General features: G+C 57.6%; 1 protein-coding gene across 4 annotated transcripts; it reads right to left on the bottom strand.

Moving 5' to 3' along the window:
• Window positions 1-1,414: 1,414 nt before the first annotated feature.
• Window positions 1,415-21,282, bottom strand: FGFR1 (fibroblast growth factor receptor 1). Of its 4 annotated transcripts, none has more exons than XM_015883164.1 (18): window positions 21,079-21,282; window positions 16,478-16,640; window positions 10,268-10,531; window positions 9,545-9,628; window positions 9,125-9,300; window positions 8,317-8,440; window positions 7,629-7,819; window positions 6,179-6,323; window positions 5,105-5,301; window positions 4,591-4,736; window positions 4,074-4,195; window positions 3,879-3,989; window positions 3,597-3,787; window positions 3,400-3,522; window positions 3,245-3,315; window positions 3,012-3,149; window positions 2,576-2,681; window positions 1,415-2,507 (listed from the first exon to the last, which is right to left on the bottom strand). In XM_015883164.1, exons 2-18 carry the CDS (start codon window positions 16,566-16,568, stop codon window positions 2,334-2,336), a joined length of 2,454 nt encoding a protein of 817 aa, XP_015738650.1. In that variant the 5' UTR covers window positions 16,569-16,640; window positions 21,079-21,282; the 3' UTR covers window positions 1,415-2,333. The 4 variants fall into 4 exon arrangements, with proteins under 4 accessions (XP_015738650.1, XP_015738649.1, XP_032304776.1 ...); XM_015883163.1 differs by having other exon boundaries at window positions 5,099-5,301; XM_032448885.1 differs by lacking the exon at window positions 10,268-10,531 and having other exon boundaries at window positions 21,079-21,265.
• Between the last annotated feature and the right edge of the window lie 3,995 nt (window positions 21,283-25,277).

The raw sequence follows: 25,277 nt of genomic DNA on the forward strand, positions 1-25,277 counted from the left end.
TCATCAGTCCATGGAGTGGGGCTGTGGGATCACTGTGCACGGTGGCAGCTCTCCGGTTGCACACAGGAGCGGAGTTATCACAGCCGGCCCCGGGGGCAGCAGTGACGTTTTGTTTGGATGCAAACCACAGCCCAGAAGTGTCTGACAGTGTCTGCTGTGCAGGCTGACAAGGAGTGATGTACAGCTGAGAGCACGGCCAAGGTCCAGCTGTAGGGGAGGGGGGGGTTTGGGGCTGGGGGGGTCCCCACTGCCAGCCATTCAACCTGCATGGAGCTGCATGGAGGTGGAATTACAAACACAGTGCATCAGTGCATGGCAGGGAGACAAAGCAGAGCTCAGGCAGAACCTGGGCAGGGGCCAAGGGGTTGGCTGGGTCCTGTGCAGCCGGAGGGCTTTAAAAGGAGAGAAAGAGGAAAGGGAGAGGACAAAGGGTTCTGCAAGAGCCCAAAGCACATTGCGCTGTGCTGCTGGGGCTGCCAGGTGGGGCAACCCATCCCATGTCTTTGCTATAGGGGCAGCAGAGCATCTCCCCCTGCAAGGCCGCTTGTGCCCCCTTAGCCAAGCAGCAAGACCCCCCCCATCTCCCTGCAAGGCTTTGCGGTGCTGAGGGAGCCGCTCTGCTTATTATCATATTTAATTGCCCTCCTGCTCACCCCAGGAAATGAGCAGAAGATGGTGATAGCAGCACTTTCTGATGATGTAAACACGCGCTGCAGAGCTCCCCTCCGCCAAACCGCTCCCAAAGAGAGCACTGATTTATGGCCTGCCCCCCGCTCCCCCCGCGGCTGCTGTGAGCTTAATCCCGGGCTGCGGATCCGACATAAATCACTTGATTAAAAGCCCTACTTAATTTAGGAGAGGGGGGCTGGGGGGGAGAGCGGCTGATCGATTTAATTTACACATGGAAATAGCAACAAGCAGATGCTTTTAAAAGAGCCGATGAGACGGAGCTGCGACCCAGAGCCGTGGTGCATTAAGCAGCACATGGCCACGGATGTGGGCACAGCACCATTAGGGTATGGGGTCAGAGACGAACCCAACCACTGCGGGTCCACCAGACCAAGGCTCAGCTCCTTTGGGGGTACAGCAGCAGGGAGAGGGTTAACATAACCCTGACCCTAACCCTGATCCTTATCCCCCATCTCTATCACTGGAGCCTGAGCCCAGCTGGAAGCCCGAGCCCTTGGCGAGGCCATTGGTGTGCAGCATCCAGCACATCTGGAAGCACCCCCGCATCACAGCCACGTGCACTGACTGCTTTGGTAGCACAGGAGGTGAAAGTTGAGGGTTTCTGGTTGTTGGATGATGGGGTGTATTTATAAGGAGCCGTCCCCAAGCCTGGAGCAAAGGGGCAGCAGCTTCCCAGCACCCCAAGCATCTCCCAGCACAATGGATGGGGATGGCAAAAGGCACCTCTTGGTTAAAGTCTTTAATAATTACAAGAATTCCAGATTCATTACAGAAGAGTTTACAACAAATAATATTTCTCCATACAAAGGCAAAATAAACTTTTCAAGTAATAGCGCCCTGACTCCGCGATCCCAGAGCCAGGGACCGGAGAAAGGGGTAGGAGGGGAGGGGGGGGGGAAGGCAAGGACACAGCGGACCCCATGGCCCCCCCCTCCCCATGGGGTGGTCTGGGTAAGGCACAGCCCCGGGGTGTGGAGCTGGGGCTGCACCCTGCCCCACTGCAGCCCCCCCCGGGGGGGGGGAGGGAAAGGCCATTGGCACCGTGGCCACGTGCTCCCATAAAGGCATCGACACGTTATTATTATGGTTTAATACAACCCCATATAAAACTGAAGCAGCAGCAGCAATTCTTATCGAGGGATCTAAAACTGAAACAGGGTCGGGAACATAATTTAAAAAAATAAAAACAGCAAATGTAGCAAAATATATGGATTTTTTTTTCTTTTTTTTTTCTTTTTTTCTTTTTGTTTTTTTTTTTTGTTTTAATATATAGCAACTGATATCTACCAGCCACTAGTACCTTCCTACCAAACTGGTATAGCTCTGGTAACAACCCTTTTAAAAAGACATGTAAATATATATTCATATTTATACATATTTTAGCTATGTACACGGGACTTCTGGCATAGCACTGATGCATGGGGCGCTCCATGTGTGGGGCTGGGCAGCACTGGGATGCTCACAGTGTGCATAGGCCCCATAGGGCAGCGCCACGTGGTGATGTCCAAGCACAGACCTCATGGGAAAGGTTTAAATGGATGATAATAGAAAGAATAGAGCCAACCAAGAGGCAAACAGCAAACGAAACCTTTGGGTAGAGTTCCCTGCGGAGGTGCCGGGTGGGCACAGCTGAGTGTGGAGCCTCAGTGCCGCTTTAGAGCTGCGTGGCTGTGTGGGGGGCAGCGAGGCAGGCAGGGCTCGTCGGGCAGTGGGTCGTGGGAGAACACCGAGTCCTCCCCCGAGGAGCAGGTGGAGCTGCGTGTGGCTGGGAAGCCGGGTGAGTACTGATCCAATGGCACCGACAGGTCCAGGTACTCCTGCAAGGGATAAGCTTAAGGGGGGGGATTCTCTGTGGGGCACAGAGGGGCGTGGGGGTCTCTCCTACCTGGTTGGAGGTCATGGCCACGATCCTGTCCAGGTCCTCCACCAGCTGCTTGAATGTGGGGCGCTGGGAGGGCACGGCGTGCCAGCAGTCGCGCATCATCATGTACCTGTATGGGGTGGGGGGAGCCAAGAGCATCCCTCAGCAGTGTGCAGTGTGTGGGGCTCAGCCCCCCAAGGAAGGATGTGGGGCTGCTGGGTGAGGGTGTAACCCTGGGGTCACTGTGAGATTCACCCCCAGAGTGAGCGACAGCAAAGGGAGATGTGATGTCGGTCATCACAAATAGATTTAGCTGATGTTTTGCAGTTAAGGGGACTGCTGCAAAAGTAATTCTGAGCATCTGCCTTCCCCATCCTGCACCTGCATGCACCCAGGACAGAGCATGAGCTCAGCATGGATGGCACCATAGGCCATCACCCACTGCCCCCCCAGCACTCACAGCTCGTTGGTGCAGTTGCTGGGCTTGTCCATCCTGTGTCCCTCCTTCAGCAGCTTAAAAAGCTCCTCCACGGGCACACCAGGGTATGGCGAGCCACCCAGCGTGAAGATCTCCCACAGCAGAACACCAAAGGACCAACTGCAGGCAGACATATGGGCACAGCATGAGCCACCATGGGCAACACAGAGAGCTCCGGGTGCTCAGCTACACCAGGAGCAGCACCCTGTACTCACACATCACTCTGATGAGTGTATATTCGGTCAAACAGAGCCTCCGGGGCCATCCACTTCACTGGCAAACGGCCCTGTGACAAGAGAACCCCATCAGCTCAGCACTGCCCATGGGGGCGGCCAGGGGCTGCGTGGCACAACAGGATCAAACCACTCACATTTGTTGTTTTCTTGTAGTAATCGATGTGGTGGATGTCACGGGCCAGCCCGAAGTCAGCGATCTTCATCACGTTGTCCTCGGTTACCAGCACATTCCTGGCTGCCAAGTCTCGATGGATGCACTGTGCAGAATATGGGGCTGTCAGATGATGCCCCACATCCCCATCCCTGCACACCCACAGTGAGGGGTTCACACCTTTTTGGAGGCCAGGTACTCCATGCCTCTTGCCAACTGGTACGTGCAGGATACCAGGTCCTTGAAGGAGAGCTGCTCCTCAGGGACACGAGTGGGGTTGTAGCAATACTCCATGCCTGGCGGGCGCCGTGCCTGCAGGTACTCACGCAGGTTGCCTTTGCTGGCGTACTCCACGATGACATAGAGGGGCCCTATGGGATAGTGGGGTTAAGTCATGTGCCAGGACCCCACAGCTGCCCCAATGGGGGGCACAGTGCTGGGAGCCCCCCCTCGCCCGCTCACCGTCCTGTGTGCAGGCCCCCAGCAGGTTGATGATGTTCTTGTGCTTGCCAATCATCTTCATCATCTCCATCTCAGAGATGAGGTCAGACAAGTCCTTCTCTGTGGCATCGGCTGTGGCAGCAAAGGCAGCAGTCAGGGAGGCTGGCCTGGAACCCCACACCATACACACACAGACCCGATCCCATCCCCTCTTACACTTGAGCATCTTTACAGCCACTTTGGTGACACGGTTTGGCTTGTCCTTGTCCAGGCCGATGGCCTCGGCCAGCACCACCTGCCCAAAGCAGCCTTCTCCCAACGGCTTGCCCAGGATCAGTCTGGTGGGAAGACAGACAGACATAATGCCGTGCTGGGACAGCAGGACGGCCACCACACTCAGTGCCATCACCTCAGTGCCATCACCTTGCCCCATCCATCCCATCCCACCTCAACCCATCCCATCCCACCTCAACCCATCCCATCCCACCTCAACCCATCCCATCCCACCTCACCCCACCTCAACCCATCTCAACCCATCACAGCCCACCTAAATCCATCCCATCTCATCCCACCTCATCCCATCCCATCCCATCACACTCCACCTTAACCCATCTCATCCCATCACACCCCACCTCATCCCACCTCATCCCATCCCATCCCATCCCATCACACCCCACCTCAACTCACACCATCCCATCTTATCCCACCCTACCCCACTCCATCCCATCCCCACCTGTCCCTTGGCAGCTCCCAGCGTGGGTCCTCGGGCAGCTCATACTCGGATACACCGGCCAACATGGGGGTTCCACTGGAGGAGAGCCGTGAGGGCCTCACCAACATCACACCCGAGTTCATGGAGGAGCTGGAGTCAGCCGACACCTGCAGCAGGGCTGTGGGTTACCTTCACGCAGTGCTGGGGCCACGGCCACCCGTTCCCAATGGGGAAACGCTGACCGGGACCCCCCAACTCCTGAACACTGTGGGTTCCCTGCTGCTCCCCATTGGAGCACAACTGTATCAACTGTAATTGATTTGTTGCTTGCTGGTACCACAAAACACACAGCCTGGGGGTCCCTGGTGTGCAGCACGCACTCTTTGTCTCAATATTAAATTGCCATAATGCCTCCTGGTTAATTGCCTCATTGCCATGGGGCCATGCACACAAGCATGGCAAGGGTTGGCCATGGTGCCAATTCTTTGGGGAGGGGCAGTAAGAGCCAAGAAACCCCCTCTCTACTTTCTGTTACCTGTCTGCGCAGTGGGATGCTCTTGGCCAGCTTGTGCACAGCCAGCTGGCTGTTGAAGTCAGTCTTCTTGGTGGTGCTCTTCATCTTGTAGATGATGACTGTCACCACCATGCAGGAGATGAGGAACGCGCCGGTGCAGTAAATGATGATCTCCAGATAGAGGGGGGACGTCATCATGGCCGGTGAGTCCTCAATAGCTGGGTTGGCACAGGGAGGGCATCAGTGGAAGCCAAGAGTGGGGCTGGGCAGAACCCGGCTCCTCTCAGCAGAGGTGAGGGCTGGTGTGGGATGCTCCCACATGCAGCAGGGAGTGGTCAGACCATGGGGTGGGCACTGCACCCACAGCCTTGGGATAAGCATTGTACCCATACCCATACCCTTGGGATGCACCCAGGTGCCTGGGGCAGGAAGGGGTGAACTGCAGGTTGTGAAGCAGGGGGTTCGTGCCCATTCCCACTCTATGTGGGATGGCACCATGGGGACCATGTGGGGATGCTCCCCTGCACCCACCGCCCTGTGGGGCTGAGCTGCACAGCCATTGGGATCTGTGGTTACAGTGGCCCGCAGGGGCCGTGTGGCTCCAATGGGTGTTGGGAGGTGGAGCTGAGCAGCCAGAAGCACCTGTAGCAACAGCAGCAGCAGTGATGTGCTGCAGGATGGGGGCTGGAGGTGGGGGGGGTCCCATCCTTATGCACCACAGCACGCCCCCACCTTGTGATCTGGGGGGGTGGCAGTGCTATGAATGGCACAGCCACAAACCCAGCAGCCCAAACCTGACCCCCCCCCCAAAGAACAGAGGCTGAGAGAGAGGTGGAAGAGTTGAAACCTCATGTTCCCAGCAGCACCACCTCACAGTGCACCCAAGCAGCGGCTGATTACGGGCAAAGCTTTTGGCAGCAGAGCGGCGCCCACGCAGCGCCCCAAAAGCTTCCCCAAGGCTGCTGTATCAGGCGTGGATCCGCACAGCATCGATGGCCGAGCAGCACATCGACACACAGCAAAGCGACAGCCCCAGCAATGCATCCGACACACGTGGAAACAAGGGAGGATAAGGACAGGAAGAAGAGTATATACCTTCGAGAACTGTCAACCATGCAGAGTGATGGGAGATCCCAATAGAATTACCCGCCAAACATGTATACTCCCCAGCATCCTCAAAAGTGACATTCCGTAAGTACAGAACCTCCATCTCTTTGTCTGTCGTGTTAACGCCAGCCGTCTAGAGGGGGAGAGTGGAAGCAAAAGGGAGAAGCAAACGACATGAGATCTTCTGGGGAGAGGCAGAGAGGAGGGAGCAGCCTCATATGGGAGCAGACAGAGACCTTGGAGACCCCCTGGCAGAGACCCTCCGGATGACCGCTCATCCGGGTGGACCTAAAGAGACCATATAAACCCTTCACCAACGGTCCTGCCCATCGGAGCATGCTGGTAATGGGCCACATGGAAAAATAGAGCTCGGGGAAGGGCCGGCTGGGTGTCACAAGGATGGAGACATAGGGGACAGCACGGACAGCACATAGGGGGACACTACACACAGCCCAGCCGGCCCCACGGGGTATTTTTCCATGGCTTTTTTTGCACCAGAAATACAGCAGAAACGAGAGAGCCCAGAGTTGTGTTTTCCACCACTGGGGACAAGGTGGTCCCAGAAGCGTCCCACTGGGCATCCTTCCCATTACCTTTTGCCAGAGGTCTGGTGACAGTGAGCCACGCAGACTGGTTGGCCTCGCCAATATAATTGGAAACCTTACAAACATACTCCCCGCTCTCCGCCTCTGTCACATTATACAGGGTCAGCACCTCCGCATCAGAGCTATTAATTCCCGAGTGCTGGAACAGACCAACAACAGAGGAGTCACATCGATGGGGTCAGAAACCACAGCGCCCGGAGCGATGGTGCCAGCACAAGGCTGGGGGCCATGGGGTTGTGGTGAGCCAGGGGACCATAAACCTGCTACAGTGCATCAGGGGTGGGTGCACCTTGGGGTGTGGATGGCCATGTGCACTACAGCTGGAGATGGCCATGCACCCCATATGGTTGGGGGTGGCCATGAGCCCTGGGCCTGGGGACACAGCTGGGGATGGCCATGTGCCCCATATGGTTGAGGGTGGCTGTGTGCCTTAGGGCTGAGGGTGGCCATGAGCCCTGGGCATGGGGACACAGCTGGGGATGGCCATGTGCCCTGGAAGCTTGGCATGGATGGGGATGTTCACACACCCCAGGCTTTGCAGAGGGGCTGAGGGCACTGCTTGTGCCTGGACTGAGCAACCTGCCCCATGTTTGCCCCCAGCACCCACCCAGCCCATGGCGTACACCTTCAGGGATCCAAAGGACGAGTGCACCGCTGCCTGCTGCCCCCTGCCTCTCACCCAGCTCCTCCAGGACAGCCCAGAGCAGAGCAGGTAGGGCTGGTGGGGCTCCAGATGCCTCGATGCCACCTTACATGTCCCCAGCTGTGCCCAGGGAGAGCACTGACCCCATAGAGACCCGGGCTGAGGCAGCCCGGTGTGTGTGCAGCGTTACCTTTAGGATCTGCACGTAGGGCAAGTTGTCGGGGCCGATCTTGCTGCCGTTCACCTCGATGTGTTTCAGCCATTGGATGTGGGGCTGTGGGTCACTGTAGACCTTGCAGACGAACTCCACGTTGCTGCCCAGGGCCACTGTTTTGTTGGCTGGGAGCCCTGCCTGCAGGATGGGCCGGTGCGGGGAGCGCTCTGCAGGGATGGAGGGATGGGGACCTCAGCACGAGCAACCCACATCCACAGGGGTCTCATCCCAAAGGGGTCTCATCCCACAGCCCCACAGAGCCAGGTGACATCCCAGCACAGGGACATTGCTATCTATTCAAGGGCCAGAGGTCAAACAAACCTAATGAGGGCCCCAGCCGCTGCCACTGTGGTGAGTCAGCATTAACAAACCCCTTTGTTCACCTCGCTGACTGTTCCCTTCAGTTTGCTCAGTGTAATCAAATTAAATCACATTCTTAATGGTTCATTTACTGGCATTTAGAGCAACTCCACATGTGGAACTGCTCAGACCAGCCTTCCCAGCTGGGAATTATGGCTAATAAGGCGATTAGAAAAAGTTTCTGTCTGGTCTATGAAATTACTTCCATCACAATTAAAAAGCCCCAGAAGGGTTCGAGGTGAACCTCGTGGGCGCAGCACCCACTGCTGTGTGGGAGGCAGAGCAGCCCCAGCACCATCCTCACCCACAACATCCAGCTGGTAGGTGTGGTTGATGCTCCCATATTTGTTCTCCACGATGCACGTGTAGTTGCCCTTATCTGATGGCACCACCGAGTCCATGATGATGCTCCACGTGGCATAGCGGACCTGGGGCAAAAGGATGGGGGTGGTGGGTGAGATGTGTGCACATCAGAGCATCTCAGCCCATTGGCACAGCATAAATCTTTTCATGGTCAACTTTCCCCTCTCCTACAGAGGGACCATAATTGCTCCCACCTGTCCCAGGAGCACCACCCTGAGTGGCACAAAGGGAACAGCACCCACATCCATGTTCTGATGGCACGCTGGCAATGCCCAAAGCCTTGAGCTTCCATCCCATTCTCCACCAGGGCTCTGCACACAGATGGGGAGCACCAGCACCCTGCTGCCCTGGGGGGCACATTGAGCCCAAACACTCCAGGCTGCACCAAGGCTCTGTAAGCAGAGCAGCTCTTCTTCATCCTCCTTCTCCCACAGTGCAGTGCTGGATGTGGGAGTTGTGCGGTGCTCCCAGGGCTGCCCCGACCATCCTGGCTCAGCTCTGGGATTAGTGCAGCCAGGCTGGGCTCATCCCCCTCCCCTCCCCCAAAGGTTAAGGCTGCTGCAAACATGACCAAGAAGCAGGTCACTGCCGTGGGTCTATTTTGCAACAGGAATGTCAGGGGGCCCATCTGCCCTTCCAGAGGCACGCGGCTGCACCAATGGGCGGCTCGGGGCCTCTGAAACCCATTCATTTCCCCTCCTCCCACATTGACCCCCAGGCATTGACCACACGGATTGACCACTCTGTACCTTGTACCCCCCAATGCGGTGGTCAGGTTTGAACTCCTTGCCATTCTTCAGCCAGCGCAGTGTGGGGTTGGGCGTCCCACCTGAGGGGCACTTGAATTTCACTGTTTTGGCAGCAGGGACGGCATGCAGCTTCTTCTCCATCTTCTCGGGATAGGTCCAGTAAGGAGCTACAGCCTCTGCAGGGCACAAAGCAGCAGGATCAGCCACAGGGAGCACTGATGTTTGCTCATGGTTAACATAGGGCAGGACTGGGGTGAGGCGCACATATCCCTGGTACATCCCCACACCCCAACCAGGCTCCACCAGGGCTGCAGCAGGACTCTGCCTCTCCTCTCCTGTCTCTCAGCCCCTGGATGCCGCTCACATGCACACCTGGCTTCCCTTCACCCCCACCCATAGGCAAACCCAACCCACACGTACGGTTTGGCTTGGTGTTATCTGCCTCCTTCTCCTCCGAGGAGGAATCGTCTTCATCATCATCATCCTCTGCAGAAGGGAGCGCATCTACAAGAGAAGAGACCCCCAGCTCATAACATTGCACAGACCCCTCCTGTTCTCCTGTGCACCGTGCTGACACATGGCATGAGGCCCTGAGAGAACACTGCATGGCTGGAGCACAGAGCTCAGGGAGCAGTTTGCCCCCAAGGCTGACTTTGGGCACAGGAAAGCAGTGCCCACACTGTGCTGCCAGGCACATCGGGACACCCATCCATCCGGGGTCCTGCAAACAGAGGAAGCCCCGACCCTCAGTCAGCCCTCATTCCTCACCACTGTGCTTCAGATCCACCAAAGAAAACCTCAGCTCCAGCTCACCCGGTGCTCAGTTCCATGCAGACTCACATGTCCCCACACATGCATTGCCACCGTGGAAGAACACTCATGGACTCAATGGGTGCAGAGGGTGCTGGCCACCAACTGTGCAGCTCTGAGCAGAAAACCCAGCAATGCTGACCCCGCTGCAGTGCTTTGTGTTGATACATCCCCACGCTGAGCCATTAGGGCACAACCACCCCATATTGCACAAAGTTGGTGGCGCATCCCATGCGTGCAGGGCTGCACCCCACTGAGCTTGGCAGCCAGCATGCAAGGCGTGCACACAGGCACACTGCTCCTCGGTGCTGCCCCCCTGGCACCGCTACGAACCTGAGACGTTGACGGAGAAGTAGGTGGTCTCACTCCCTGAGGGGCTGTTGGTCATGCAGGCATAGAGCCCTGAGTCCTCGGGCACCGCATCCCGCACCTCTACCTCCTCTCCAGTGATGCGCGTGCGGTTGTTCTCAGGCAGCTGAACTCCATCACGCACCCAGTTGATGCTCTGCACGTCATCGCGCAGCCGGCAGCGCAGCTGGAGGAGGTCGCCAGGGTGAGCAGAGTGGGATTCCACCTCGATGTTGGCTTTGGGCAGAGCTGGAGGAGTTTGGGAGAGAGGAAGAAAAGGAGAAAAAAAAGAAAAGAAATAGAGACAACGGGACACCAGGCTGCTGAGGGCTGGGTTAATCAGGCAACATGCGCTGCGGGATATTGGCTGAGGGACAGGGGTGGACCCTGAGCACAGCCACACTGAAAGCAACCAAAGCAGCCCCAAGGCACAGCCGTGGAGCCCAAAGCTACGCAAGCGCCTTCAGTCTCCTGCCAAGCGCTGCAGAAGGGGGTTGAGATGGGGAGGAATTTGCAACCTGAGGCACACTGGGCAGAGCTGGCAGCAGGGCAGGATGAGGAGCACCAAACCCTGCACGGCTCGACCCCAGGGTCTCCCTGCCCAGCAGCAGACAGCCAGCAAAGCAGGCCGGGACCCCCTGGCTCAGCACCAGGCGGTTACAGGGCTATGCTGGGGCAGCAGGCAGAGAGCAGGGCTCAGTGACAGTGCTGGAAGCTCAGCCTGGGGGCTGCAGACAGGTGGGGGCTGTCGGGTGCTCCCTGCCCGTAGCCATCCTGCGACGTCCTTCCATCAGCACAATGATCCAATCCATCCCAGCACTGTTCTCTCCTGGTCATCGATGTTGTTTTCTCCTCACCCTGCGGTGCTGCATGAGGATCCTGCACTGGGTGCAACCATCTGGGTTCCCAGCAATCCCTCCCAGTGCTCACACTCAGCCTGGTGCACTGTCTGCCCTCCTTCCTGTGTCAGCTCTGCTCGCACACCTCTGCTGCTATCTCCATAGGGTGTGTTCTTCCTGCTCCTCACTGGGCAGCCCTGCATGGGCTGAGCCTCCTCTGCTCATTCCATCTCATCATGTTGACTTTCCAGGTGGAGATCCCAAAGCAAATCCTCAGGGCCTGCTCCCTGCATGTGTCACCTCCAGGGCCTTTCCAGCTGCAATCCGGTGCTTCCCAGGGACTTCACATCATCCAGTGAAGGCATTCCAGCCCCAACCATGCACACATCCATCAGCTGTGCTCAGAGCGGAGTGATGGAGAGCCAGTGTGCAGCTCCAGAGGCTCAGGTGCAGCCCTACCACTTCTCACTCCTCCTGCAGCCCTCACATATCTGAGCATCTTCAGAGGGACACCATCCACCGACAGCTTGTGAGTTCCTATGAACTCCTCCATGAGAACAGCATGTGGCAATGAGCTCAGCACCCTCCTTGATGGCAACAAGGGCCAGAACCAGGGCTGGAAGTTCCACTATGAGGTTACAGAGTCCTGCAGGTTGCGGGGGGGAAGAGCTCATCTTTTGCACATCCAATTTCCCCTTGTTTTTCTCCAGCTGCCACACAGGACAGAGCTCCCTGCAGCTCTCATTTGTGTTTCAAAAAGATTCGTCACAGGCACATACAATGCTGGAGCCACATCCTACCCAAGGCACAGCCCCACAGCATCCTCCTGCCCCTACAGGATGAGCAGGGGGAGAACCCAAAACCAAAGGGTTGTGGTGCCCTCCAGCTCCCAGCTGGGGCTCAGCTCTGTCTGTACCCATGAGATGAAAGCTCTTTGGAAGGGGTACAGCTTTGGGCCCCAGGGTGGCATCCCAGCTCATGGTGATGCTCTCTGTGCCATTCAAAGGCCACATCCCCACCACCTCCCCCATATCCCAACCCAGCTCTTATAGCCTGAGCAGCGTGATGGACAGCACAGCGCGGGGAGGCAGAGGGCAGGGCAGGATGCTGCCCTTTGGTAACCCAAAGCACATCTCTGGCACTCGGGGATAAGGCGGAAAATGTGGCATGGTGGGAACGAACCAAAAACGAATTCACAGCCTAATGAGCATGTCCAGGTTACCCCCCCCCCCCCGGGTGAGAGCAGGGACAATGCGGCTCCCAGCGGCTCTGGCAGCCGGACAGCAGCAGCCCACGGGACGGCCTGGCTGGCAATGCCACATAACAGCCCTGGGAAATGCAGCCATTGCAAAACCACAGTGCACACAGGGTGGGAGAGGCTCAGCCAATGCATTGTGGCCCCCCCCTCGGATCGCTGTGCTCCATCAGCCTGGAGTGCCTCCTCTACTTATTCTGCTCTTCTGTAACCTAACCCACACCAGCAGGTGCAGCCCCTCACAGCTCTGAGCACGGTGCCTGGAGCAAGCAGGAGCTCAATGGGCCGGAGAAACGCTTGGCTCTCCTCCCCTGCAGCAGGGGGGGCACTGCAGGGAGCCAAATGTCTGCAGCCCATCTGTTCCAGCCCCAAATGTGTGGGGCACAGGGATGCCCAGACCTCTGTGCCCACTGTTGTGCACAGGGGGTTGGTGCTGACCTTGCTGAGGTCTGGGAGATGCACGGTGCAGGTGCTCTAACACAGCAGATGCTGAGTGCTGCATCCCCAAGCACCCAGCAGTGCACAGCCCATCCTGCAGGCAGCACTGCATGGATAGGGCAGAATTTGGGACCTGGAGCACTGAGCAGGGATGGAGATGGAGACGTTCAGCTCAGAGAGATTCTGTTTCATTTTGCTGGGAGTTTGAAGGCAAAACTCACTGGTGCTTTTATTGCTCAGTTCCAGCTTTGCAATGAAAGCACCATGCAGATGGAGAGTCCCACTGCTCCCTGTACCTGCTGCTGGGGCCCAATGGATGGGGATATCAGCAGCACTGTTTCACCTTTCCCCCTCTGCATTCAGCCCTGCTCTCCCCACTCCCTCCGCTCCCCCCCAAAAGGACTTTGCATGCAAATGGCCCCATGCCAGAGCTGCCAGTCAGAATGGAGCAGTTCTGCATTCAGCACTGACAAAACGGCTCCGAGCTGTGTGTGCCCGAGCGCAATAAAGCGGCCAACAAAGCAGCACAGCAACAACCCGGGCTGAATGGCCGCGAGCAGCGGGTCCGGCCGCCGGTTGCCCTGGAAACCCCACCAGGGCTCACTGAAGGTATTTCCTGAAGAAAAAGCACACACATGCCCCACAGCTCTGCTAATCCCAACAGGAAGCGCTTACCGGGACGTGGGGATTGGCTTCTTTCTTATTTAAAAAGTGCCTTTCCCCGTTGTCCCCCCTGCTCCATCCCCCCCGCAGCTGCCCATGGGAGTGCTGGGGAGGCAGCCAAGTGCCCCCTCTGTGACACTGCTGCACCCCACTGCAACCCTGATGCATCCCACTGCATCCCACTGCAACCCTGCTGCTTCCCACTGCAACCCTGATGCATCCCACTGCATCCCACTGCAACCCTGCTGCATCCCACTGCAACCCACTGCAACCCTGCTGCATCCCATTGCATCCCACTGCAACCCTGATGCATCCCACTGCAACCCTGATGCATCCCATTGCATCCCACTGCAACCCTGATGCATCCCATTGCATCCCACTGTAAACCTGCTGCATCCCACTGCAACGCACTGCAACTCTGCTGCATCCCACTGCATCCCACTGTAAACCTGCTGCATCCCACTGCATCCCCCAGCAATCCTGTTGCACCCCACTGCATCCCACTGCAACCCTGCTGCATCTCACTGCATCCCACTGCAACCCACTTGTTACCCCACAGTATCCCCACAACAACCCTGTCGCACCCCACTACAACCCTGTTGCATCCCATTGCAACCCTGTTGCATTTCTACTGTGCACCCACTGCATCCACTGCAACCACACTGCACTGCCTCCCTACAGCCCTGCACCCCAGGGAAGGGCAATGCCAAGCACAGGATGCAATGCTTTCTGCTGGGCTTTGCCTGTCCTGCAGTCCCAGCAGGACTGGGGGAACTGATGCACTGCCCCAGGCACTGCTCCTCGGAGCAGCGTGTGAAATGAAGCAGCATTTAATTACCCAGCACGTCGGTCGTTTGCAAAGCTGTCAGGATAACCACCCGTCCATCCCCTGGGACATGCAGCCATGCTCAGAGCTCAGTGCAGAGCAGCAGTCTGGGACAGCAGGGCCTGCACACTGCAAGGAGCACCCATGGGCCATATCTGTCTGCAATAAGCAATGGGTTTGCCCTGCAGCAGGAGGGTGCCCCGGGGATCTACTCCTCTCCAACATGGGGTACAAAATGGGTTTGCACATGGGGAGCTGTGCAGGCAGCCCCATAGAGCTGCCCTGCAGTTGCAGCACAGAGCTGCTGCCTCTCCCAAAGCCTCATATTTCTTTTTTTCCTCCTCAATTAAGGGCTGGAGTGACAGCATCCGAGTGGAAAGGCGGGAGGTGGCAAACAATGCCTGCAGACGGGCTGGGAGGGGAAAGGAGCAGCGTGGTGCCCCACAGCACACGGCCATGCCCTGCAGCACCGGGATGGGGGTCTGCACCAGGACATGGAGCAGGGGAAGGGGGCTCAGAGCTGCAGCCCCCCTGGCCGTTTCATCCCCCCACAGGCAGCAATGGGGCAGAGGCAGAGCAGTGGGAACAGCATGGAGGACAATAGAGGACAAGGAGGGAGGAAAAAAATCCCCTCCGCAATTTTCTGCAGGTTTCTGTTTAACCTGAAGACAAAGAGAGGCTTTGTGAGGTTGGGAGACGGGGAGGTTGCTCATGGAAATTTCTTGGCTTTTCCCCCTTAACTCCTTTTTTTTTTTGTTGTTGTTTTTAACCACCTCCAAATTTAGGGAACCATAAAACTCACCGAGTGCCCGTTAATATTTTATTTGCAGCAGATCTTTCAATAAGTTTCCTGACAAAGGCTGAGCTCCTCAGCCCCTTCCCCAGCCACGAGGAGGGGCGGCTCTGAACCCTCCTCTGCATTGAGGTGGGGCCGCCCTATATGGGGGGATCAGGCACTTCTCAATGCCAGCAGTAAAGTGTAACACCACCAACACCAGAACAAAGTCTGGTGCTGCGTTTGCTAAGGAGGGACAGCAAAGCAGCTGCCCCTGGGTGATGCTTATGGGGGTGATGCGGAAAGGACCAGCACTGGGATACAACACACAGCCTTGGGATGTGATGCATGGCTCTGGGACACAATACATGGCTCTGGGACACAATACATGGCTCTAGGACACAATACATGGCTCTGGGACTGATGCATGGCTCTGGGTCTGATGCACCAGAGCCTCCCCCGCAGCCTGGCCTGGACCTGATTCTCTGTCCCACCCTGTGTGAAGGCGCATCTGGTGCCGGGGACAAGTTGTTCCCAGCAGCAGCAGCCAAAGGGCCGGGATCTGTGCAGCCAAGCTCTGTGCAGCCAGGCTCTGTGCAGCCAGGTTCCTGCTGTGGCACTAATTGGGCTGTTCTGGTGAGAGCAGTGCTGGGAGGCATTGCCAGAAGTTACTGCCAGCCTGGTGGGCACCCAGCTCAGACCTCTCCTTGTCCCCTCCACCATCACCGCTGTCTCCTCAGCCCCTCCAGGGCTCCCTAAGGATTCCAATACCTCACCATAACCCCACGCTGCCTTTGCTCTGAGTACCTCCATGGCTTTCATGGGGTGCCAGTGGGGCTCACCAGCATATGAGGCTTTCAGTGGGAGGAAGAGGGGAGGAGTGAGCCTTAAAAAGCAACACCGTACAGCTCAGACCAGACATTCTCAGGTAATTAGAACCAAAAGGCAGCAGCTCGGCAGCAGTCCTTGGCTGCTCTGGTTATTCTCTGCCTCACCAAGGGAAGGGGCCGTGCTTTGAAATGCTGCAGCACTCTGTGCAGCTGTCCTGGGGGCCCGGTGACCCCAGAGGCCCATGCATGGCAGCTTAGCGTGTCTCCAGCCCAGAGCTCAGCAGTGCCACAGCCTGCCTATGGAGAACACATCCCAATCTGTCCCCCTGCAATGCATTAGGGGTGACTCATGTCCTTTTCCAAAGTTTCCCTCCTGCTTTAAGACACCCATAGGCAATGCTGGAGGTGTGCCTGTGCAATGTGCTCATTGCAGACAACGCAGCCGAGTTGCACCACGACGCACCGTGCGCCCCACGCTGGGCCCCAGGCTCTGCCTCCTGCAAGGCGAGAGGTCCCGGCTATCTTATCAACATAGAGAAAAGGCAAAGAAGGAACTGTGCTGGCCTTACCTTGGTCAGGCAGCGTGGGGGCCGGTCTGGCAGCAGACAGCGTGGCTGTGACCAGCACAGCCCAAAGGATGAGGCACCTCCAGGTAAACATCCCACTGCTGCGGCTACTGCTCGGCGACTGCGCTCAACCGCCCCTCCATGGGGCCCCGTCGGCCGCTGTGAGCTGCAGAGGGGGGAAAGAAAGTCAGGGCAGAGTGCAGGGCAGCCCCCGTGTCCCTTTGCTATATAGGAACCCCCTGCATCCCACAGCTGCTTTGCTCTATGGGACCCCCCTGCCTGGTGGTGCTGAGGGCTGCGCTCTGAGCCATCCCCCAAAACCGCTGTTGTGTTGGGAGCAGAAGTGCTGGCAAAGCAAAAACTGAGCACAGCAAAAGGCTGGGAGAAATCCTCAACTGCTGTTTAAAGAGAAAGGAGGTTTCTGCTCTCCTCTTTTCCCTCCTCCTTCACACAGTTGGCACCGAGAACGGCAATTCTCATACAAATCAAACTGTTTGCAAGGAGCTGGATCGTCACGGCTTGGCAGGAGCTGCTTTTGGGTTCCTTGAACTTTCTTTGCTCTGATACAAAATGGAAAAGGCTCCAGACTGAGGCTCTGTGGGATGGAAGAGGTGCTGCTGCTCAGCTCCGGAACCCCTTTGTTTTCACATCTTCCTCTACAGACACCCCAGGCAGCTCCAGACTGAGAGCAGCACAGGCCCTGGGGGCAGAGCAGCAGGTGCTCATATGGTTAACTTGGGTTGAGGGCTCCTGGAGCCCTTTTGGGGTGTTGGGGTGACCCCATGGGAGGTACCGGAGCTGCTTTGCTGTGGGAACAGTGCGGTGACTTCTTTGGTGTATGTGCAACAGTGGCACTGGCTGAGCTGGAACAGGAGGATGTTCCTTCACCCTCCACATCTCTCTGCCTTCCACCCTTCCCTGCACTGAGCTGTGCTGCTCTGTGCTCCAACGCAGCCAAACCCGACTTGAGCGGTCAGACCCCAAAGCCTTTAGGCTGCAATCCAAGCACTGCACTCCTCCCTCCGCGACATCTGCAGCTCCACAACAGCCTCCAGCCGAGGTCCTGACACCCGCGGTCACTAATGGCCCCCTTGGGCTCCCACAGGGCTCCGTGCCCCATCTTGCACAACCCTGGGATGGATGGCTGCTCCAGGAGCAGAGGGTGTGAAGGGGACGGCACAGAGGTGGAGCTGCAGCCACATGAGCTCACCTGGTGCTGCTCTGACATCACCCCAAAGCCCCGTGCGGAGCGCACCGCGTGAACAAGTGCTTCTTTGCCATATGGGATCTGGCTCCAATGCACATTACTACAAGGTGAGTAACCACTGCAGTGAGTAATGGGCCACCACTCATCCCCCCACGTGCTCTTGGAGCCCTGGATGCCATCGTGCTCCTGCTTCCCAATGAACCCTTTCCCACCACGGGGCATCCTCTGTCCCAAAGGACCTCATTTAACCCTGGGGCAGCTTTTGCCTCTTCCCTTACCAGCTCTTCAGCATTTGGCACCCAAACTATTCACACAAGGACAGGAACACCCAGCAAACACGGGCATTATCTATAGCTGGTGAAAACACTGATGGAGTGTGAGCCATTTATCAGCGGTTGGAAGGAGGAGGTGGGAACGCTTCATGGAAAGAAACAAATTCAATGGCATTTCTGGAAAGTATTTTCTGTCTCTCTGAGGTTTTGTTTATCAGCACCCCCCGGAACATGCCCTAATGTGGAGTGGCTACAGCCCCCCCCCCCCAGCACGGTGCACACAGCGGCTCCCAGCAGTGAGTCAGGGCACAGAGTGGGGCTCAGCTGCAGTGGGGCGGGCGCTGACTCAGGGGCCGACAGCAGAGAGTTTCCATTGCAGCAGGGATAGTGATGCACGCGAGGCAGAGCAGCCCAGGAACCCTCCAACCTGTGCACACAATGCACAGCTCCGCTCTGTGTGCAGATATGGATCCCCAAAGGAATCTGCTTGCTCCAGCCCCAGCGTGAGTTTCCAGCTCCTTCCATGCAAGCACTGTCCCTGCACGCTGCAATTTGCTGGTTGGGGTGGATTCAAGTGACTAAAAATGGAAGCAGAAAGCGAGGAACCAGAGCTAAGGGCCCCTTAGAGACCTGCAATTACAACGGCCACAACACCCACGGGGCTATTTAGGAGCTGAAGGAACACCCCTATGCCCACCTGTGCACGCTCCCACCCCAGCACAGCCTTTGCCCACATAGGTGCAACCTGCCAGCCCTGCTGTCCTCAAAATGACCCCGGACCTTCGCCCTGTGCTGTGAGTCAGGGCTGAGTGAGCTGCACATAGGATACACAGCCCAATGCTGAGCAGAGAACAGTGGGGAAACCCCTTCCCAGCATATGGCTCATCCCTGGGAAAGTGTCCAAGGTGAGGATACAAGCAGGGCCACGGCACCGGGACACCCCAGGTGGGAATGGGGCTGGGAGGGTCACCAGGACATCCCTAAGGGGCTCCATTTGCTCCACATGGGGACCCTGAGGTGATGCTCCCACCCATGGGCAGGAGATGGTGACCACAAATGGGAGACCCTGACAATGATGTAGGATGAATTTGGCTCCAAGCCCCTCCATGTGCCCTTGCAGCAGAAGGGCACAGCAAAGGCAAAGCTCCTGGTGGCACAGGGAACCTTTTCCTTGCCCTGCACTCCTTGACCCAACCGCCCGCTCAAAACCAAGTATTTGCTGAAATAAAAAGCAAACACGACTGCAGATGTAACTATAGGGAAAATCAGTAATGCTTAAAGCAGACGCATGCTTGGAAAAATAAATATCCAACTGTGCGGGCTGCATTCAGCATTAACCCTTTGCAGCCACATGGTGCAGCCTGTTGCACACCAACGGCTCCAGCACTGAGTTACAGCGCACTGCGTGCATGCAGTGATGTGAATGGGGGTCTGGTGGGGCACAAGGCTCAGTAAAAGCAGATCAGGTTTAAAAGAAGGGATGCCCACCTGGGGGCTTGATTTTCAGGCATGCTGATCCCTCAAAGGCTGCTCCATGCTGGTAGTGCTGAGTGCTCCAGCAAAGAGCTGCCCTAGAATGGGACACAGGGACACAGCCCCCACCCCCTGTTAGAGGCAGAGTAGTTACCCAGCTGGGAGGGAGCGGGATGGGGTTTGCTGCACTCAGCTCCTCCCAGGAAAGCTACTGCGGGCGGAAGGACACGCAGACCTATCCCCGCTGCTCACATTTGCCTTCATCCCCAGGAGCAGAAGGTCCCAATGAGGGTAAAGTCAAACTGCTGGGACAAGCATCTGTGCTCCAGGCCCGGCTGAGCAATGGGGGCTTGGAGATCCTCAGCTCCCAATACACTTCATTTGTTTTCAGGTATATAAACAGAGAGATCCCGTTTGCACCTGAAAGTAGCTCGGGCTCCTTCCCAGTGGGCGCAGTGCACACAGAGCACAGCGCTGCTCCTGCCGGGGCAGGGACGATCCTCATTTGTTTTAATCCTCACTGAGCAACACAAGAAAGCAACGGTGCATGCCAGGCACGGTGGAGATTAAGGGAGGAAGTGCTCCTGTGCGGGGAAAATGGCTGCTGGCCGGAGGGAGAGGTGCGGGGTCCTGCAGCATCCCGGCCGGGCACATCCCGGGATCTCATGATTGCAAATCAGTGCCGAGCACAAAGCTCCATCTCCCTGTGCCTGGGAGCAGCCTCCAAAGCCGCAGTTTTGTTAACGCAAGCACTCGCTAAATCGCACTTTGGAGGTCTGGCCGTTGAGCCGTGACGCCCGGAGCACCGCCGAGTTATCCAACAATCCACACGGCGCTCGGCTCCGCTCGCTGGAATCCGCCTCAAATGGACACTCAGCGCCGCTCGTTCCCCGCGGCAACCGCCGGCCTTAAACCGAGAACCGAACCGCTGTGACCCCACGGCACCACGCGGAGCCCCGCGCCCATCGGTCCCGCACGCATCAGCCCCGCGATGTCGCCAATGCTGCGGCGTAGGCGGCCGCCACGCTGCGCACACGCAGGAGCCGTTCCCCGATGCTGGCAAAGGACGCTCCGATCCCCTTCACCTCCCACGCCAACACGCACAAAGATCTCAGCCCGGCTCATTTCCATCGCCTCCGCAGCCGATTTGTACCGAAAAGGCCCCGACATCTCGAGTTCCAAACGCAACAATCCCAGCTCCTTCTCCATCTTCTTTTAGAAACCTCCAGACTCCCGCCCAGTAACTTTTGGCGGCCGCAGGCCGGGCAGAAGCTCCGGGCTCCCACCGGATCCTCAACACGGAGAGTCCCGGAGCTCGGCACCGAACCGAGCAGAACGCACCGACCCGAGAACCGGGCACCGAGCCACCGCGCCTCCGAAGTGCCGCCGGGCGGCTGCCCGGGGTGCCCTGGGGCTCAGAGCCGAACCCCCTCCGCACACACACCGAACCGCTCCGGTGTCCTTAAACCCTCCGAACCTCCGGTACCGCAGCCCCGCGCCCTCGGTACCCGCAAGCCGCAGCCCCGCGCTGCCCGCAGAGGGGCCCCGTCGGGCCGCCCCCCCCGGTCGGATGGGGATGGCCGCGATCCCGGAGCGATCCCCCCCCCGCACGAAGCACAAATCGCGGCCCCGCTCCCTCTCCCCGCACTCACCGGAGTCCCGCGGGGCGGCGGCGGAGGCGCGGTGCCCGCCGCTCCCGGGAACAATGGAGGGGAGCCCCGGCCGGGGCGAGAGCGCAGCCCCGCCGCCGCCGCGTTCACTGCGGCCGCCCCATGGCGGACCCCGGCCCCGAGGTGGCGGCGGGATGCGCTCCCGGGAGGCGCGGTCCGCCCCGACGGCCGCCGCTCAGCGCTGCCCGCACCGCCGCGTCCCCGCCGCGAGTCGCCGCCGCCGGACTGAGCCGCTCCCGCAGCGCCCCGCCGCCTCCCGCCGGCTCCTCCCCCGCCTTCCTCCCAGCCCTCCTCCTCCTCCTCCTCAGCGGCCTGATGGGGCTTGTAGTCACCGCCGGGCCGCCCCCTCGGAGCCCCCGGGGCTGAGCTGCCGGCAGCCGCCCCGGAACGGACTCTCGGGAGTGGGGCGGGGGGGGGTTTGAAGGCGGCGGTGGTCCCCGAAAACTCCGCTCGTGGAGCGGGGGGATCGCCGGATTGTTGCTCCGTTGCTCTCGGCTGTGACTCACCCCATTGTGTGCCCTACACTGCACACAGGGAGCAGGTGTGGGGCAGCCCTGTACCCCAGATCTTCTGCTTTGCGACACCCCGGGCACCCTACCCTTATCCCTACCCCTAACCCACATCGTGGGGCCGATTTGTATGGAGTTTCCATACCCAACACCTTCCTGGGAGCCACCACCACTGCTGCAGTTTGTGCTGTGCTTTTGGGTAACCTCTCCCTGAGCTCTGGTGCTGCCCTAAAGCTCAGCACCCCAAAACATCTCTGCATACACAGGCAGCATTTGTGCTGGATGCTCAAGTTGAGGACATGGAGGTGTATGGCCGTGCCATGAAGCCCAGCCTGGCCTGACCCACAGATGGAGCTCAGCTCTGGGTGAGCTCCCCAAAACTGGCCCAGGGTTCAGCCCAGCAGCCCCCAGTCAGCTTCACACCAAGGCAGCCCAGAATGAAGACATCTCCTGGCTGGCAGGGAAAGATCTGCGCGAGGCAATGTGCAAGTGATTAAGTTATAACAGGGAAGAGGACAGGCTGAATTAGCCCTGTCAATCACCATCGCTATATTTGAACCAAATGCTGGGCATCCATCTCAGGAACAGCCTCTTGCTGCTTCAGGCAACTGTTCAGAGTGTTGTGCCAAGACCTACGAATACTTTCTTTCCAGGATGACAGATGTGTGGACAGAGGGAGGGGAAGGTACCATGCGTTATTCCCTTGGCAAACTGAGGCTGCTGAGAGCAGGAAGCACAGAGGCAGGCAGAGGAATCACGTCCCTTTTGCTCTTGTGATGGTTTTTCTGCTGGATTCCATCAACAGACACTGGTAAATGGGCCCTTATGAGCAAAAGAACTGGCAGACAATAGGAAAAGCATCCCCTGCCCAAGGAGGCTCAGGGGTATATCCACATCCCCAGCATCAAACTGGGGCTCAGTGTGGGAATGACCATGAATTATCATCATCTGGTGGCACAAGTGGAGCATAAATGGGTCCTATTGGAAGAGCAGGAAACCCAACTCTGCCACTGAGAGTGATGGAGTCTGCTGGGACATTGGTGGGCACAAGGCTGGGGATGGTGCCTCAGTGCCCCCTGCCCACCCGGGGGGTTCTCCATGTGTGGCCATGATGTGCCATTCCATCCCACGTTATCAATGCAGCCTCAAGGTGCTGCAGATGGGGATTTCACAGGAACCCGGGATTGTTGTTGAACTGCTCTTAATCAAGAACAGCATGAGGATAAAAGGGACGTAAGGCTCCGTTGGCAGAACAGCCCACAGGATCTGTGTGCATGTGCTGCTGTGCTTGGGCAGCAAGGGAAGAACTGAAGGTGCTGCTGGGAGAATAGGGGCTGCCCTGACCTTCGGTTTCCCACTTAAAGATCCGCAGATCTCCCCTCCTCCCCACCACAAAGGGGCTCCTTTCAGTCCCTACTTCTGCATTTAGAAAACAAAAGCAGATGCAGCCAGTTTGGGTTTGGAGGGGGGGGGAGGCAGGAGCAAATGCTGAATAACAAAGAGCTTTCCCTGAAAGATCCGACTGACAAAGACTTTGCAGCTTCATCCCTCCCTGAAAAGGCCTGAGCACATCTGGTTCTGCCTGGCTGTGGGTCTGCCTGCCTGCAAGAGGGGCTGTGTGTGCACACGTGTGTTCTTTGCAGCGCATACATGAGTGTGCTGGAGGCTGGATGTGCACCGAGTATGCACCTGTACCAGGGCAATGTGTGCATTGGGTGGGCTTCAGGACAACCAGACCATGCTCTAATGGGAGCCTGCACCAGCCCCATCATCTCTGCTCTGCTTCTTCCTGCCACGCAGCCTTTGCAGGACCACGCACTGCTCTGAAGAGCTTCCAGGTGTGCTGCCGACCTGAGCAAACCTTGGAACATCTGAGTCACAACAAGCAGCTCAGCCACTCTTTCCCAAGGCTGGGGCTCTCCAGTTGCACAGCTCTATGTCTGGTGAACCATCAGAAGGAGAAACCCAGCCCCAAACCCAGTCCTGGCCACCCTGCCACCGGCCACAGGGACACTGTGGACCTGGCAGCCTGCAGAACACCAAGTTTCCCAGGGAAAATGTGACTCATGAAAACCAGCAGCACCAGGGAACAAATATTAGCTGCTGGGCATGATTTAGGAGCTGAGTACAGCCTTTACAGGAAGCCCCCTCTCTCCCTCTCTGCTCTGACTCAATAAAGTGTTATTAGAGGCTCTGGCTGCAGCCACATCGCTGCCAGCACTGCTGGGTTTCACCTCCCTGTGCCCCACTCTGGCCATGCTGGCTCCAGGATGCTGCTGTCCCAGGCTAAAGGGCTGCAGCACTGAGCTCAGCCACTGCAAGAGTGCTCTCCTTTCTCTGAGGTTCCTCTGCTATTTTCATCGACCTAAACCAGCTCTTTCCTTTGCTGGTTGCATCTTAACAGCACTGAAATATCTTCTGTCTGCGCCGCTTGGCTGCATGTCTGATACTGATGGAGGGGAATGGCCCCAGGCATTGCTCTCCCAGCCAGAGGAGAGGGTTAGAGTTGCTCAGGGCACACACAGGATGGCTCTGGGGGTCACAGATGTGGCCTTTGGGAAGCTGAGCAGGAGCCATAGTCAGCACAGCCAGGGAGAGCAAAACACAAAAGCCATCCTGCCTTGTATTCAAGGGTCCTGAGCACAGCTTTTCTGCCTCTTCTGATGTTGTTCCCAGCTGGCCATGTCCCCATGGCACCTCTCATCCCCAGTGAGCACTGCCCAGGCAGGGTGCAATCCTCCAGCAGTGCAATGTGCTGCTGCTTTGCAATTGCCAAATTCCACAGAGCCCATTTAACACGTCGGGTGCTATTTTACTGCCTGCAGACAACAGTTGGGGCAGACTGTTGCGTGGTGGTGTTTGCAGCCAGGGCAGCTCTCAGTGCTTCCCCAGAGCCATCACTCTATGGGCTATATGGGCTATATGCAGCACTATGGGCTGCATCCCACCCGTGCTGTGGGCTCTGCACTGCATGAAGCCCTCTGCATGTGTAGCTGCAGCTTCATTGGTGCTACACTTCTGCTACATGCAGGACCAAAGTGTCTGCCCAGGAAACCTGGGTCTGTCTCATGCATCCTTGTCTTGTACCTGGGCAGCTCTTGCCAATGCTCAGCAGGGGAGAAAGCACTTCAAGGCTCTGCAGTGCTCTCACCTCCATCCCACAGCAGAGGTTTGGTTTGCTCAGAGCTGAGCAGCACACAGAGGAGCATTCAGTGCATCCTCTGCACAAAGTGGGTGCGACTTCTGTCCCCCATTGATTTGCAGAGGGAAATGAATGATGTTTGGTTAACGCTGCTTCACACTGAGCCAGGCTGGGTGGGTGTCATACAGCTCAGGGCTGTGACGTTCACTGAGATGTTCCAGGAAGCAGCCAGCACTTCCATTAGCTGCACTGATGCTCTGCTCATCCTGCACTGCTCTCATTGATGGTGTCAGCACTGCTGTCCCAGGAGCTGAGCCCAGCAGCGCCGCATTTCACCTTCGTGTTGCTGCAAAGATTCCTTTGCTCACATAATCTGATAATAGCGTTTGCTGCACGCTGTCATTTAGGAGCCCAGTGGCAGCTCCTTTCATCAGGAGAAGGGTTGCAATTAAGTGTCATTACCCATGGGCTATGATTTTTCTCCCACTACCTACAGTGCTGGTGTTGGGTGTTTTTCTTTCTTCTTCTTT

This window comes from Coturnix japonica, chromosome 22 (assembly GCF_001577835.2).
Source record: "Coturnix japonica isolate 7356 chromosome 22, Coturnix japonica 2.1, whole genome shotgun sequence".
NCBI classification, from domain to species: domain Eukaryota; kingdom Metazoa; phylum Chordata; class Aves; order Galliformes; family Phasianidae; genus Coturnix; species Coturnix japonica.

What these genes read in the sequence shown, in the direction of transcription:
- FGFR1 (XM_015883163.1), bottom strand. Translation starts at nt 16,568, where the DNA reads ATGTTTACCTGGAGGTGCCTCATCCTTTGGGCTGTGCTGGTCACAGCC. An exon ending in CTTCTCCGTCAACGTCTCAG is followed by an intron (nt 9,629 to 10,267) that starts GTTCGTAGCGGT and finishes CTTCTCTTGTAG; the next exon opens with ATGCGCTCCCTTCTGCAGAG. An exon ending in AGATAACACCAAGCCAAACC is followed by an intron (nt 9,301 to 9,544) that starts GTACGTGTGGGT and finishes TGTGCCCTGCAG; the next exon opens with AGGCTGTAGCTCCTTACTGG.